The 15,000-nt window shown below is 42.1% G+C and overlaps 1 protein-coding gene across 1 annotated transcript in view; it reads right to left on the bottom strand.

Moving 5' to 3' along the window:
* LOC311117804 (phosphorylase b kinase regulatory subunit alpha, skeletal muscle isoform-like) overlaps positions 1-13,446 on the bottom strand; it is a gene marked incomplete at its 5' end in the record, with an annotated part of 18,946 nt that extends 5,500 nt beyond the window's left edge. Inside the window, 12 exons of the mRNA XM_084192714.1 lie at positions 368-529; positions 2,882-2,926; positions 3,247-3,285; positions 10,037-10,152; positions 10,317-10,418; positions 10,720-10,849; positions 10,947-11,025; positions 11,951-12,030; positions 12,302-12,455; positions 12,693-12,838; positions 12,962-13,056; positions 13,404-13,446. Coding sequence (XP_084048840.1) covers positions 368-529; positions 2,882-2,926; positions 3,247-3,285; positions 10,037-10,152; positions 10,317-10,418; positions 10,720-10,849; positions 10,947-11,025; positions 11,951-12,030; positions 12,302-12,455; positions 12,693-12,838; positions 12,962-13,056; positions 13,404-13,446 — 1,191 coding nt within the window. The remainder of the gene's footprint in view (positions 1-367; positions 530-2,881; positions 2,927-3,246; positions 3,286-10,036; positions 10,153-10,316; positions 10,419-10,719; positions 10,850-10,946; positions 11,026-11,950; positions 12,031-12,301; positions 12,456-12,692; positions 12,839-12,961; positions 13,057-13,403) is intronic.
* Between the last annotated feature and the right edge of the window lie 1,554 nt (positions 13,447-15,000).

The raw sequence follows: 15,000 nt of genomic DNA, 5'->3' as shown, positions 1-15,000 counted from the left end.
ACAGCCGTTGTTTATCAGACCGTATACCACGGGTATTACATTTACATTTTAGTCATTATGGCAAAACATTTATTTGTACTGCTCTAATTACATTGGTAACCAGTTTATAATAGCAATAAGGCTCCTCTGGGGTTTGTGGTATATGGCCAATATATCACGGCTAAGGGCTGTATCCAGGCACTCCGTGTTGCGTCGTGCTTAAGAACAGCCCTTAACCGTGGTATATTGGCCATATACCACACCCCCTCGGGCCTTATTACTTAATTATACTAAACTATATATACTGTTATACTAAACTATATATACTTATGCGAAATATATATATATATATATATATATATATATATGTTGCAAGGTAAGTACAGACCTTCTGTAGAATCTTCCAGACCTTCTGATAGAAGCCTATGGGGACTCTGTTGAGTGCTCCGTCCAGACGTCTCCTACGCAGCCATTGGCCGTGCCTCGTATCCTTGATGACGGGCGTGCTCACTGGAACATCCAGAGACTCTATGGAGGGGAGCTTGTACCTCTGTGACAGAAACATATATATTTACACACACACACACACACACACACACACACACACAGTACCAGTCAAAAGTTTGGACACACCTACTCATTCAAGGGTTCTTCTTTATTTGTACTATTTTTACATTGTAGAACAATAGTGAAGACATCAAAACTATGAAATAATACATATGGAATCATGTAGTAACCAAAAGTGTTAAACAAATCAAAATATATTTATATTTGAGATTCTTCAAATATACACCCTTTGCTTTGATGACAGTTTTGCACACTCTTGGCATTCTCTCAACCAGCTTCATGAGGTAGTCACCTGGAATGCATTTCAATTAACAGGTGTGCCTTCTTAAAAGTTAATTTGTGGAATTTCTTTCCTTCTTAATGCATTTGAGCCAATCAGTTGTGTTGTGACAAGGTAGGGGGGGTATACAGAAGATAGCCCTATTTGGTAAAAGACCAAGTCCATATTATGGCAACAACAGCTCAAATAAGCAAAGAGAAACAACAGTTCATCATTACTTTAAGACATGAAGGTCAGTCAATACGGACAATTTCAAGAACTTTTAAAGTTTCTTCAAGTGCAGTTGCAAAAACCATTAAGCGCTATGATGAAACTGGATCTCATGAGGACTGCCACAGGAACGGAAGACCCAGGGTTACATCTGCTGCAAAGGATAAGTTCATTAGAGTTACCAGCCTCAGAAATTGCAGCCCAATAAATACTTCACAGAGTTCAAGTCACAGACACATCTCAATATCAACTGTTCAGAAGGGACTGTGTGAATCAGGCCTTCATGGTCAAATTGCTGGAAATAAACCACTACTAAAGGACACCAATAAGAAGAAGAGACCTGCTTGGGCCAAGAAACATGAGCAATGGACATTAGACCAGTGGAAATGGTAGATTTTTGGTTCCAAATGCTGTGTCTTTGTGAGACGCGGTGTGGGTGAACGGATGATCTCCGCATGTGTAGTTCCCACCTTAAAGCATGGAGGAGGAGGTGTTATGGTGTGGGGGTGCTTTGCTGGTGACACTGTGATTTATTTAGAATTCAAGGCACACTTAACCAGCATGGCTACCACAGCATTCTGCAGCGATACACCATCCCATCTGGTTTGGGCTTAGTGGGACTATCATTTGTTTTTCAACACGACAATGACCCAACACACCTCCAGGCTGTGTAAGGGCTATTTTACCAAGACGGAGAGTGATGGAGTGCTGCATCAGATGACCTGGCCTCCACAATCCCCCAACCTCAACCCAATTGAGATGGTTTGGGATGAGTCGGATGGCAGACTGAAGGAAAAGCAGCCAACAAGTGCTCAGCATATGTGGGAACTCCTTCAAGACTGTTGGAAAAGCATTCCAGGTGAAGCTGGTTGAGAGAATACCAAGAGTGTGCAAAGCTGTCATCAAGGCAAAGGGTGGCTATTTGAAGAATCTCAAATATAAATTTATTTTGATTTGTTTAACACTTTTTTGGTTACTACATGATTCCATATGTGTTATTTCATAGTTTTGATGTCTTCACTATTATTCTACAATGTAGAAAATAGTAAAAATAAAGAAAACCCTTGAATGAGTAGGTGTGTCCAAACATTTGACTGGTACTGTATATATATATATATATATATATATATATATATATATATATATATATATATATATATATATATATATATATATATATATATATATATATATATATATATATATATATATATATATGCTACATACTGTATCGACCTTAACCCAACACCTAGCGACCTCGTCAAGAGGTTTGGCCCTCTTGGCGTAATGTTTAAGGTGTTGGCTTGACAATCGCTTGACCCAGGTTCGAGTCCCGGTCGGGGCTACCCACCAAATTCGCTACAATAAAAATATATGCATACATATATATCCTATGGATGAGAGACCTATACAATACATATGTTTTGTTTTAGGCATTTAGCAGACGCTCTTATCCAGAGCGACTTACAGGAGCAATTAGGGTTAAGTGCCTTGCTCAAGGGCACATCGACAGATTTTTCACCTAGTCGGCTCGGGGATTAGAACCAGCGACCTTTCGGTTACTGGCACAACGCTCTTAACCACTGAGCTACCTGCCGCCTATATACAATACATATAAATACATACATGCAAATATATACCCTATGGGCGGGAGGATGTACCTCTGACAGAGACATCAAATGTACATACCGTTTACATATCAAGTTAAGCCAACAAGAGATTTTCCATTTCAACTGCAAAATGGCAATTTTGCTATGGCATTACAATGACAGTTAGGATGTAAACTGGAAAAGCGATTACATTTGAAAGTAAAGTTGGTGTTCTAAGATGTATTTTAACTCTTACCCCAGATTCAATGTGTTCCATGTCCAGTGAATGTGGAGTTAGGCTCTGAGGAGGGGAGAGAGGATTCACAACATGAGAACAGCCAGTGTGAACAGTGTGTGTGTTAGGGTGAACAACTACGTTCAAATCACTGTGCCAACCGACCACCTTAGTCATCACCATAGAGACTGCCCTATTACCATGGCGATAACATATAAGAACCCTGGATCCAGTGGATTCCCCCATTATTGACCACAAATGAACCACGACGTGGTTTTTGACCACAATTAAAATGTTTTTAGGTGACTTTTGCATGCAAACTGCTGACAGTGCCCAAGTGAATTAACACCCTGTAACAAGAAAAAAGTCATCATCATCATCATCACCTGTCTCTGCTGCGACCATGACAACCTGAGCTCCTCCAACTGAAATGGAAAGATGACTGAGTGACAAGCTCTGGAGAGGAGAACCGTCTAGATACTGTTGGTACTTGGTCTGTAGTGTCATAAACAATGGTTTTTACTTCAAATACCCTGAAAGTGACATCATCCTACATCGGGGTCAGTCCCCTTTTGAATGGGCTTGACGATTATATAATACAATTCATGAAAATGCGGTCATTTAGTATGTATAAAATTATATTTGTGTTTGTGGACAAATTTACCACATGCCTTTTATGAAGTCTTTTTTGCTGAAGACCATTGGGCCACGTTCTTGACGATTGAACACCATTCAAAAAGTCTACAAAAGCTAAATGACGTGTCACTTTCACGTATTGAATCCTTTAAAAGGTGCACTATGCAGAAATCGCTCCGCCATTTCCTGGTTGCTAAAATTATAATTTCAGTTTATGTGACAAAATAAGCAAGTATAGTGTAGAGAATCATTGTACCATTTAAACCGCTGTGAAATATATTTTCCATAACTACAAATATTGTGTTTTCAGCTGTTTGAAGTTAGTGTACAAAAAAACGCAAGTAAAAGACGCAAAAGCGAAACTTAAGAACAGATCTACCACTTCTTAGAGACTCTTTTATTTTTATTTTTTTAGGGGGTAAATCAGCTTAATATTGCAGATAGATTGTAACTTCCATCAATGTAATTGTCTGCATCACTTCCAATCCCCCATGTTATATATATATATATATATATATATATATATATATATATATATATATATATATATATATATATACACATATATATATACACATATACACACACACACACAGTGGGGGAAAAAAGTATTTAGTCAGCCACCAATTGTGTAAGTTCTCCCACTTAAAAAGATGAGCGAGGCCTGTAATTTTCATCATAGGTACACGTCAACTATGACAGACAAATTGAGGAAAAAAAATCCAGCAAATCACATTGTAGGATTTTTTATGAATTTATTTGCAAATTATGGTGGAAAATAAGTATTTGGTCACCTACAAACAAGCAAGATTTCTGGCTCTCACAGACCTGTAACTTCTTCTTTAAGAGGCTCCTCTGTCCTCCACTCGTTACCTGTATTAATGGCACCTGTTTGAACTTGTTATCAGTATAAAAGACCTGTCCACAACCTCAAACAGTCACACTCCAAACTCCACTATGATCAAGACCAAAGAGCTGTCAAAGGACACCAGAAACAAAATTGTAGACCTGCACTAGGCTGGGAAGACTGAATCTGCAATAGGTAAGCAGCTTGGTTTGAAGAAATCAACTGTGGGAGCAATTATTAGGAAATGGAAGACATACAAGACCACTGATAATCTCCCTCGATCTGGGGCTCCACGCAAGATCTCACCCCGTGGGGTCAAAATTATCACAAGAACGGTGAGCAAAAATCCCAGAACCACACGGGGGGACCTAGTGAATGACCTGCAGAGAGCTGGGACCAAAGTAACAAAGCCTACCATCAGTAACACACTACGCCGCCAGGGACTCAAATCCTGCAGTGCCAGACGTGTCCCCCTGCTTAAGCCAGTACATGTCCAGGCCCGTCTGAAGTTTGCTAGAGTGCATTTGGATGATCCAGAAGAGGATTGGGAGAATATCATATGGTCAGATGAAACCAAAATATAACTTTTTGGTAAAAACTCAACTCGTCATGTTTGGAGGACAAAGAATGCGGAGTTGCATCCAAAGAACACCATACCTACTGTGAAGCATGGGGGTGGAAACATCATGCTTTGGGGCTGTTTTTCTGCAAAGGGACCAGGACGACTGATCCGTGTAAAGGAAAGAATGAATGGGGCCATGTATCGTGAGATTTTGAGTGAAAACCTCCTTCCATCAGCAAGGGCATTGAAGATGAAACGTGGCTGGGTCTTTCAGCATGACAATGATCCCAAACACACCGCCCGGGCAACGAAGGAGTGGCTTCGTAAGAAGCATTTCAAGGTCCTGGAGTGGCCTAGCCAGTCTCCAGATCTCAACCCCATAGAAAATCTTTGGAGGGAGTTGAAAGTCCGTGTTGCCCAGCGACAGCCCCAAAACATCACTGCTCTAGAGGAGATCTAGAGGGGCTCCTGAGTGGCGCAGTGGTCTAAGGCACTGCATCGCAGTGCTAACTGTGCCACTAGAGATCCTGGTTCGAATCCAGGCTCTGTCGCAGCCGGCCGCGACCGGGAGACTCATGGGCGACGCACAATTGGCCCAGCGTTGTCCAGGGTAGGGGAGGGAATGGCCGGCAGGGATGTAGCTCAGTTGATAGAGCATGGCGTTTGCAACGCCAGGGTTGTGGGTTCGATTCCCACGGGGGGCCAGTATAAAAAAAATATGTATTCACTAACTGTAAGTCGCTCTGGATAAGAGCGTCTGCTAAATGACTAAAATGTAAATGTAAAAATGAGATCTGCATGGAGGAATGGGCCAATAATACCAGCAACAGTGTGTGAAAACCTTGTGAAGACTTACAGAAAATGTTTGACCTGTGTCATTGCCAACAAAGGGTATATAACAAAGTATTGAGAAACTTTTGTTATTGACCAAATACTTATTTTCCACCATAATTTGCAAATAAATTCATTAAAAATCCTACAATGTGATTTTCTTTTCTCATTTTGTCTGTCATAGTTGACGTGTACCTATGATGAAAATTACAGGCCTCTCTCATCTTTTTAAGTGGGAGAACTTGCACAATTGGTGGCTGACTAAATACTTTGTTCCCCCACTGTGTGTGTGTAATATATATATATATATATATATATATATATATATATATATATATATATATATATATATATATATATATATATATATATATATATATATATATATATATATATATATATATATATATATATATATATATATATATATATATATATATATATATATATATATATATATATATATATATATATATATATACATATACACACATACACATATATATATACACACATACACATATATATATATATATATATATATATATACACACACACACACACATATATATACACTGCTCAAAAAAATAAAGGGAACACTTAAACAACACATCCTAGATCTGAATGAATGAAATAATCTTATTAAATACTTTTGTCTTTACATAGTTGAATGTGCTGACAACAAAATCACACAAAAATGATCAATGGAAATCAAATTTATCAACCCATGGAGGTCTGGATTTGGAGTCACCCTCAAAATTAAAGTGGAAAACCACACTACACGCTGATCCAACTTTGATGTAATGTCCTTAAAACAAGTCAAAATGAGGCTCAGTAGTGTGTGTGGCCTCCACGTGCCTGTATGACCTCCCAACAATGCCTGGGCATGCTCCTGATGAGATGGCGGATGGTCTCCTGAGGGATCTCCTCTCAGACCTGGACTAAAGCATCCGCCAACTCCTGGACAGTCTGTGGTGCAACGTGGCGTTGGTGGATGGAGCGAGACATGATGTCCCAGATGTGCTCAATTGGATTCAGGTCTGGGGAACGGACTGGCCAGTCCGTAGCATCAATGCCTTCCTCTTGCAGGAACTGCTGACACACTCCAGCCACATGAGGTCTAGCATTGTCTTGCATTAGGAGGAACCCAGGGCCAACCGCACCAGCATATGGTCTCACAAGGGGTCTGAGGATCTCATCTCGGTACCTAATGGCAGTCAGGCTACCTCTGGCGAGCACATGGAGGGCTGTGCGGCCCCCCAAAGAAATGCCACCCCACACCATGACTGACCCACCGCCAAACCGGTCATGCTGGAGGATGTTGCAGGCAGCAGAACAATCTCCACGGCGTCTCCAGACTCTGTCACATCTGTCACATGTGCTCAGTGTGAACCTGCTTTCATCTGTGAAGAGCACAGGGTGCCAGTGGCGAATTTGCCAATCTTGGTGTTCTCTGGCAAATCCCAAACGTCCTGCACGGTGTTGGTCTGTAAGCACAACCCCCACCTGTGGATGTCGGGCCCTCATACCACCCTCATGGAGTCTGTTTCTGACCGTTTGAGCAGGCACATGCACATTTGTGGCCTGCTGGAGGTCATTTTGCAGGGCTCTGGCAGTGCTCCTCCTGCTCCTCCTTGCACAAAGGCGGAGGTAGCGGTCCTGCTGCTGGGTTGTTGCCCTCCTACGGCCTCCTCCACATCTCCTGATGTACTGGCCTGTCTCCTGGTAGCGCCTCCATGCTCTGGACACTACGCTGACAGACACAGCAAACCTTCTTGCCACAGCTTGCATTGATGTGCCATCCTGGATGAGCTGCACTACCTGAGCCACTTGTGTGGGTTGTAGACTCCGTCTCATGCTACCACTAGAGTGAAAGCACCGCCAGCATTCAAAAGTGACCAAAACATCAGCCAGAAAGCATAGGAACTGAGAAGTGGTCTGTGGTCACCACCTGCAAAACCACTCCTTTATTGGGGGTGTCTTGCTAATTGCCTATAATTTCCACCTGTTGTCTATTCCATTTGCACAACAGCATGTGAAATGTATTGTCAATCAGTGTTGCTTCCTAAGTGGAAAGTTTGATTTCACAGAAGTGTGATTGACTTGGAGTTACATTGTGTTGTTTAAGTGTTCCCTTTATTTTTTTGAGCAGTGTATATATATACACACACACACACACACACACATATATATATATATATATACATATATATATACACACACACACACACACACACACACATACATACATATATATATATATATATATATATATATACACACACACACACACACACACACATATATATATATATAGTGGGGAGAACAAGTATTTGATACACTGCCGATTTTGCAGGTTTTCCTACTTACAAAGCATGTAGAGGTCTGTAATTTTTATCATAGGTACACTTCAACTGTGAGAGACGGAATCTAAAACAAAAATCCAGAAAATCACATTGTATGATTTTTAAGTAATTCATTTGCATTTTATTGCATGACATAAGTATTTGATACATCAGAAAAGCAGAACTTAATATTTGGTACAAAAACCTTTGTTTGCAATTACAGAGATCATACGTTTCCTGTAGGTCTTGACCAGGTTTGCACACACTGCAGCAGGGATTTTGGCCCACTCCTCCATACAGACCTTCTCCAGATCCTTCAGGTTTCGGGGCTGTCGCTGGGCAATACGGACATTCAGCTCCCTCCAAAGATTTTCTATTGGGTTCAGGTCTGGAGACTGGCTAGGCCACTCCAGGACCTTGAGATGCTTCTTACGGAGCCACTCCTTAGTTGCCCTGGCTGTATGTTTCGGGTCGTTGTCATGCTGGAAGACCCATCCACGACCCATCTTCAATGCTCTTACTGAGGGAAGGCCCCATCCATCCTCCCCTCAATACGGTGCAGTCGTCCTGTCCCCTTTGCAGAAAAGCATCCCCAAAGAATGATGTTTCCACCTCCATGCTTCACGGTTGGGATGGTGTTCTTGGGGTTGTACTCATCCTTCTTCTTCCTCCAAACACGGCGAGTGGAGTTTAGACCAAAAAGCTCTATTTTTGTCTCATCAGACCACATGACCTTCTCCCATTCCTCCTCTGGATCATCCAGATGGTCATTGGCAAACTTCAGATGGGCCTGGACATGCGCTGGCTTGAGCATGGGGACCTTGCGTGCGCTGCAGGATTTTAATCCATGACGGCGTAGTGTGTTACTAATGGTTTTCTTTGAGACTGTGGTCCCAGCTCTCTTCAGGTAATTGACCAGGTCCTGCCGTGTAGTTCTGGGCTGATCCCTCACCTTCCTCATGATCATTGATGCCCCACGAGGTGAGATTTTGCATGGAGCCCCAGACCGAGGGTGATTGACCGTCATCTTGAACTTCTTCCATTTTCTAATAATTGCGCCAACAGTTGTTGCCTTCTCACCAAGCTGCTTGCCTATTGTCCTGTAGCCCATCCCAGCCTTGTGCAGGTCTACAATTTCATCCCTGATGTCCTTACACAGCTCTCTGGTCTTGGCCATTGTGGAGAGGTTGGAGTCTGTTTGATTGAGTGTGTGGACAGGTGTCTTTTATACAGGTAACGAGTTCAAACAGGTGCAGTTAATACAGGTAATGAGTGGAGAACAGGAGGGCTTCTTAAAGAAAAACTAACAGGTCTGTGAGAGCCGGAATTCTTACTGGTTGGTAGGTGATCAAATACTTATGTCATGCAATAAAATGCAAACAAATTACTTAAAAATCATACAATGTGATTTTCTGGATTTTTGTTTTAGATTCCGTCTCTCACAGTTGAAGTGTACCTATGATGAAAATTACAAACCTCTACATGCTTTGTAAGTAGGAAAACCTGCAAAATCGGCAGTGTATCAAATACTTGTTCTCCCCACTGTATATATATATATATATATATATATATATATATATATATACATATATACACACACACATATATTACATTTCTTAGACTTGCTTTCTATGTGAATTTGGTCAGGTCACCCAAAAAGTTACATAATCCATCTTTAAAAGCCAACAGACCTGTGATATCATGTACTCCCAGCCAATTGGTTTTAGTTCAGTTTTAGTTTGCTTATTTTGACCAGGTAAAATAACAAATTAGTAGGAAGGATAAAACACACTACAATTAAAACTATATTAAAAGTTGCACCCATAGCTCAGTCTATACATTTTGAAAATGGTTACATTTCTCCAGCTCCATTCCTCACATGTTTACCAAAAAAAAGTGGCAGGGTAAACACTTTGTTGCCGTTTCAATTCCAGATTAACCCCTTTAATACGTACCATCCTCATGTCGCTCTTCAGCTTGCTGATGCCCGCCCTCTCGCTCTTGGTGGCGCCCACATTGCCCACCTCGTGGATAGAGATGGCAGGACTGGCGCCGGCGTCTACGGAACGCACTGGAACACATACAATAAACATAGGATACCACACACAGGGATGTCATAATGTGTGTGTGTGTGTATAGTATATTATATGTAACATAAAGAGTTCATAGCAATCTAATAACAGCTCATAAAGGATGTTCATAGGGATGTCATAACAGTTCATAGGGATGTCATACCGCTCCTCTGCACTCCAAACTCCTTCCCACTGAGGATGTGATGCAGCAGGATCTTTAATTCTGACGGACTCAGACTCATCAGGCTCTCTGTCGCCTCCTCTCCTACAGGGCACAAAACACACACACACACAAAAATACACACACTAAATATGAAACGCATACAATGTCACATAAAATAATGTATTCAATTGTGATTGGTTACAGGATGTTTGACACTAGTTCCTACTTCACTGTAGGGCCAAAAATAATAAAACCCTTTTTATTTTAGGGAATGTCCTTTTCTAATTATTATGAGGTTGAGAGACTGTGCCAGCTCTGTGTCCAACTTACTGCTACTATTAATATGACTGTTCTTGTTATTATATTACTGTTCTTGTTATTATATTACTGTTCTTGTTATTACCTGAGCAGTTGAGAGACTGTGCCAGCTCAGTGGCCATCACCTGGATGATGAGTCCGATACGCAGCCTGAACATCTCACTGAACAGGCTGGGTTGGGTACGCATGTTCATCGCCAGGTACACCATGATCTCCTGTTTCACACACAAACGCAAGAGAGAGGGAGGTAGTTTGAAACGGAACGCTTGTCCAAATGAGTGAGTGCGCGTGTGCGTGTGTGTGTGTGTGTACCTGTGTGAGGATGGCTATAGTGATGTTGTTCTCACTAGCTTCATCTATCAGCTTGGCCAGCTTGTCTGGAGGGATGGGCCTGAGAGACAGAGACAGAGAGAGAAAGAGACCGACACACAGAGAGAGAGAGACAGAGAGAGAGAGAGAGAGAGACAGAGACAGAGACAGAAAGAGACCGACACACACAGAGAGAGAGAGAGAGAGAGAGCGAGAGAGAGAGAGACAGAGAGAGAGACAGAGCGAGAGAGAGAGAGAGACAGAGCGAGAGACAGAGCGAGAGACAGAGAGAGACAGAAAGAAAGAGAGAGAGATGAAGAGAGAGATAAAAAGAGAGCGAGAGAGATGAAGAGAGCGAGAGAGAGAGACAGAGAGAGACAGAAAGAAAGAGAGAGAGATGAAGAGAGATAAAGAGAGATAAAAAGAGAGCGAGAGAGATGAAGAGAGCGAGAGAGATGAAGAGAGCGAGAGAGAGATAATGTATTTATATATGTTTTTATTTATTTTTATACTAAACATGACAACCATGTATCCTTTTAAAATATTTAACCAACAGATATCTTCTGTATTTTTCAAGGGAGCCCTGTTTGTTTAGTCACATAAACTGACAAATTAGGCAAACTATTAGAATTTTAGCAACCAGGAAATGGCGGAGCGGTTTCTGCATAGTGCACCTTTAAAGGGTTCAATACGTCTTTTAACTTTTGTAAGCTTTTTGAATGGTGTTCAATTGTCAAGAATGGTTCAATGGTCTTCAGCAAAAAAACGTCATAAAAGTCTAGTGGTAAATTTTTTTGGGGGACATATTAAATGTCTGCGTTTTCACTAATGTTATTATATAATCGTCAAGCCCATTCAAAAAGGGGACTGACCCCGATGTAGGATGAGGTCACTTTCAGGATATTGAAGTAAAAACCATCACTCAGAGTCTCTGGTCTAAAGTAGTGCACTACATAGGGAATAGGGTACCATTTAGGATGCATAGGATGTATAGGAAGTAAACTGACGCTGTGATGGTCTTCTCCCGAGGTTCTGGAGGCAGACCCACAGTCAGGTGCTTCTGGTGGGCCAACAAATCAGAGCAGGCCTGGGGACGCACAGCAACTAATCAAAAACAAGTATACATTCATCATCCCGATCAAAACAGGCCTGCTGACACCTAGCAACCAATCAAAACATGCCTGCTAACACCTAGCAACCAATCAAAACATGCCTGCTGACACCTAGCAACCAATCAAAACATGCCTGCTAACACCTAGCAACCAATCACAATAGGCCTGCACTAATCAACCAATGAAAAGTTTGGCAGCAGGCCAAGAGACTGAACAGTGTGTGTGTGTGTGTGTTTATATATTTACCCAGTCGAGTTCCTCTACTTTCTTCCTCAGTATTCCAGAGATCATGCGTATGAGTCCCCAATGTTTGAGGTCGCCTGCCTTCACATACAGGTCTGTCAGCAGGGAGCGGACCGTACAGCCTTTACCATGTAGCCTGGTGTCCCACTCCATACCCCTAGTGGACAGATACATATACACACACACACACACACACACACACACACACACACGTGGGCACACACACGGGCACACACACGCATTCTTGAAAATTCTCAGGTTCAATTCAAAGCAAGTCAGTTTTTAAGTGTCGGCAGAGAAGGATGGAGGGATGAAATAAATAATTCAAAGACAGACAGACAGACTGACAGAAAAACAACCACCAAAGAAAGAAAGAGATAGAAGAGAATCTGACTTGTCTTTGAAGAGGATGTACAGTATGTCAGCCTGGTCTGGTAGACTGTGGGTGTCTCTGAGGAGCTGGACCAGACTGTTGTAGTCTATATCACCACTGGAATCTCTGGGTAGGTTACACTCTGAGGTCACTACTACCTGGGGAACCTATAGGGAGAGGTGGAGGAGGGAAGAAAGAGAGAGGTGGAGAGGAGAGGAGAGAGAGAGGTCTTTTAGTATAAGGCTTGAGAAAATGTTCATATGTTCACATGTGCGCGAACACACACCTACCTGACTGGTGTGAGGCGCAGAGGAATCTGTGAGGGTGAGGTGGAGGGAGGGCTGAGGGGAACGGAAGAGCTTGGTGGGGAGAAACATGTGGGCATCTAGAAGAGAGAGAGGGGGGAGAGACAGAGAGGGGGGGGGGGGGGGGGGGGGGGGGGAAGAGAGAGAGAAAGGGATGGAGAGAGATGGGCGTGGAGAGAGAGATGGGCGTGGAGAGAGAGATGGGCGTAAAGAGAGAGGTGGAAAAAGATCTGTTCAATGATCTTGATCGAACGAGTACAAGGGAACAGCAAAAACCTGCAGACCCTCTGCCCTCCATGGAATGAGTTTAACACCCTTGAAAAGTTTGTGTAGGTTGAGTTCCTTGGCCTTGTGCATGAGAGACACCATCTCCTTAGTCTTAATAATAATAATAATAATAATAATAATAATAATAATAATATCTCACTGTGTAGGTTGAGTTCCTTGGCCTTGTGCATGAGAGACACCATCTCCTTAGTCTTAATAATAATAATAATAATAATAATATCTCACTGTGTAGGTTGAGTTCCTTGGCCTTGTGCATGAGAGACACCATCTCCTTAGTCTTGGTGGCTGCTGCTTTGAACCTCTCCAGCCCTCCAGAGTCATCTCTGACCTTTAACCCAAATAATCATCCAGAAAAGACATGGGACAAATCTATTGGTTAGATTAAGGCCAGATTTCCCAGACACAGATTAAGCCTAATCCTGGACTAAAAACCACTTCCAATGGAGATTCTCCAATTAGGTTGTTTTTCAGTCCAGGATTATGCTTAATGTATATCTGAGGAACTGATCCCTTATATACAGTACCAGTCAAAAGTTTGGACACACCTAGTCTTTCAAGTTTCTTTTTGTGTGACTATTTTCTACATTGTAGAATAATAGTGAAGACATCAAAACTATGAAATAACACGTGGAATCATGTAGCAACCAAAAAAAGTGTTAAAACAAATCAAAATATATTTTATAATTGAGATTCTTCAAATAGCCACCCTTTGCCTTGATGACAGCTTTGCACACTCTTGGCATTCTCTCAACCAGCTTCAAATGGAATGCTTTTCCAACAGTCTTGAAGGAGTTCCCACATATGCTGAGCACTTGTTGGCTGCTTTTCCATCACTCTGCGGTCCGACTCACCCCAAACCATCTCAATTTGGTTGAGGTCTGGTAATTGTGGAGGCCAGGTAATCTGATGAAGCACTCCATCACGCTCCTTCTTGGTAAAATAGCCCTTACACAGCCTGGAGGTGTGTTGGGTCATTGTCCTGTTGAAAAACAAATGATAGCCCCACTAAGCCCAAACTAGATGGGATGGCGTATCGCTGCAGAATGCTGTGGTAGCCATGCTGGTTAAGTGTGCCTTGAATTCTAAATAAATCACAGACAGTGTCACCAGCAAAGCACCCCCACACCATAACACCTCCTCCTCCATGCTTTACGGTGGGAAATACACATGCGGAGATCATCAGTTCACCCACACCTCGTCTCAAAAAGACACAGCGGTTGGAACCAAAAATCTCAAATTTGGACTCCAGACTAAAGGACAAATTTCCACCAGTCTAATGTCCATTGCTCGTGTTTCTTGGCCCAAGCAGGTCTCTTCTTCTTATTGGTGTCCTTTAGTAGTGGTTTCTTTGCAGCAATTCAACCATGAAGGCTTGATTCACACAGTCCCCTCTGAACAGTTGATGTTGAGATGTGTCTGTGACTTGAACTCTGTGAAGCATTTATTGGGCTGCAATTTCTGAGGCTGGTAACTCTAATGAATTTATCCTCTGCAGCAGAGGTAACTGGGTCTTCCATTCCTGTGGCGGTCCTCATGAGAGCCAGTTTTATCATAGCGCTTGATGGTTTTTGCGACTGCACTTTAAAGAAACTTTAAAAGTTCTTGAAATTGTCCGTATTGACTGACCTTCATGTATTAAAGTAATGATGGACTGTCGTTTCTCTTTGCTTATTTGAGCTGTTCTTGCCATAATATGGACTTGGTCTTTTACCAAATAGGGCTATCTTCCGTATACC

Source organism: Coregonus lavaretus (assembly GCF_964263955.1).
Source record: "Coregonus lavaretus genome assembly, contig: HAP1_SCAFFOLD_3041, whole genome shotgun sequence".
In the NCBI taxonomy this organism is placed as follows: domain Eukaryota; kingdom Metazoa; phylum Chordata; class Actinopteri; order Salmoniformes; family Salmonidae; genus Coregonus; species Coregonus lavaretus.
Note: the sequence above shows the minus strand (reverse complement) of the source record. Positions and strands in the feature narration are given on the sequence as shown.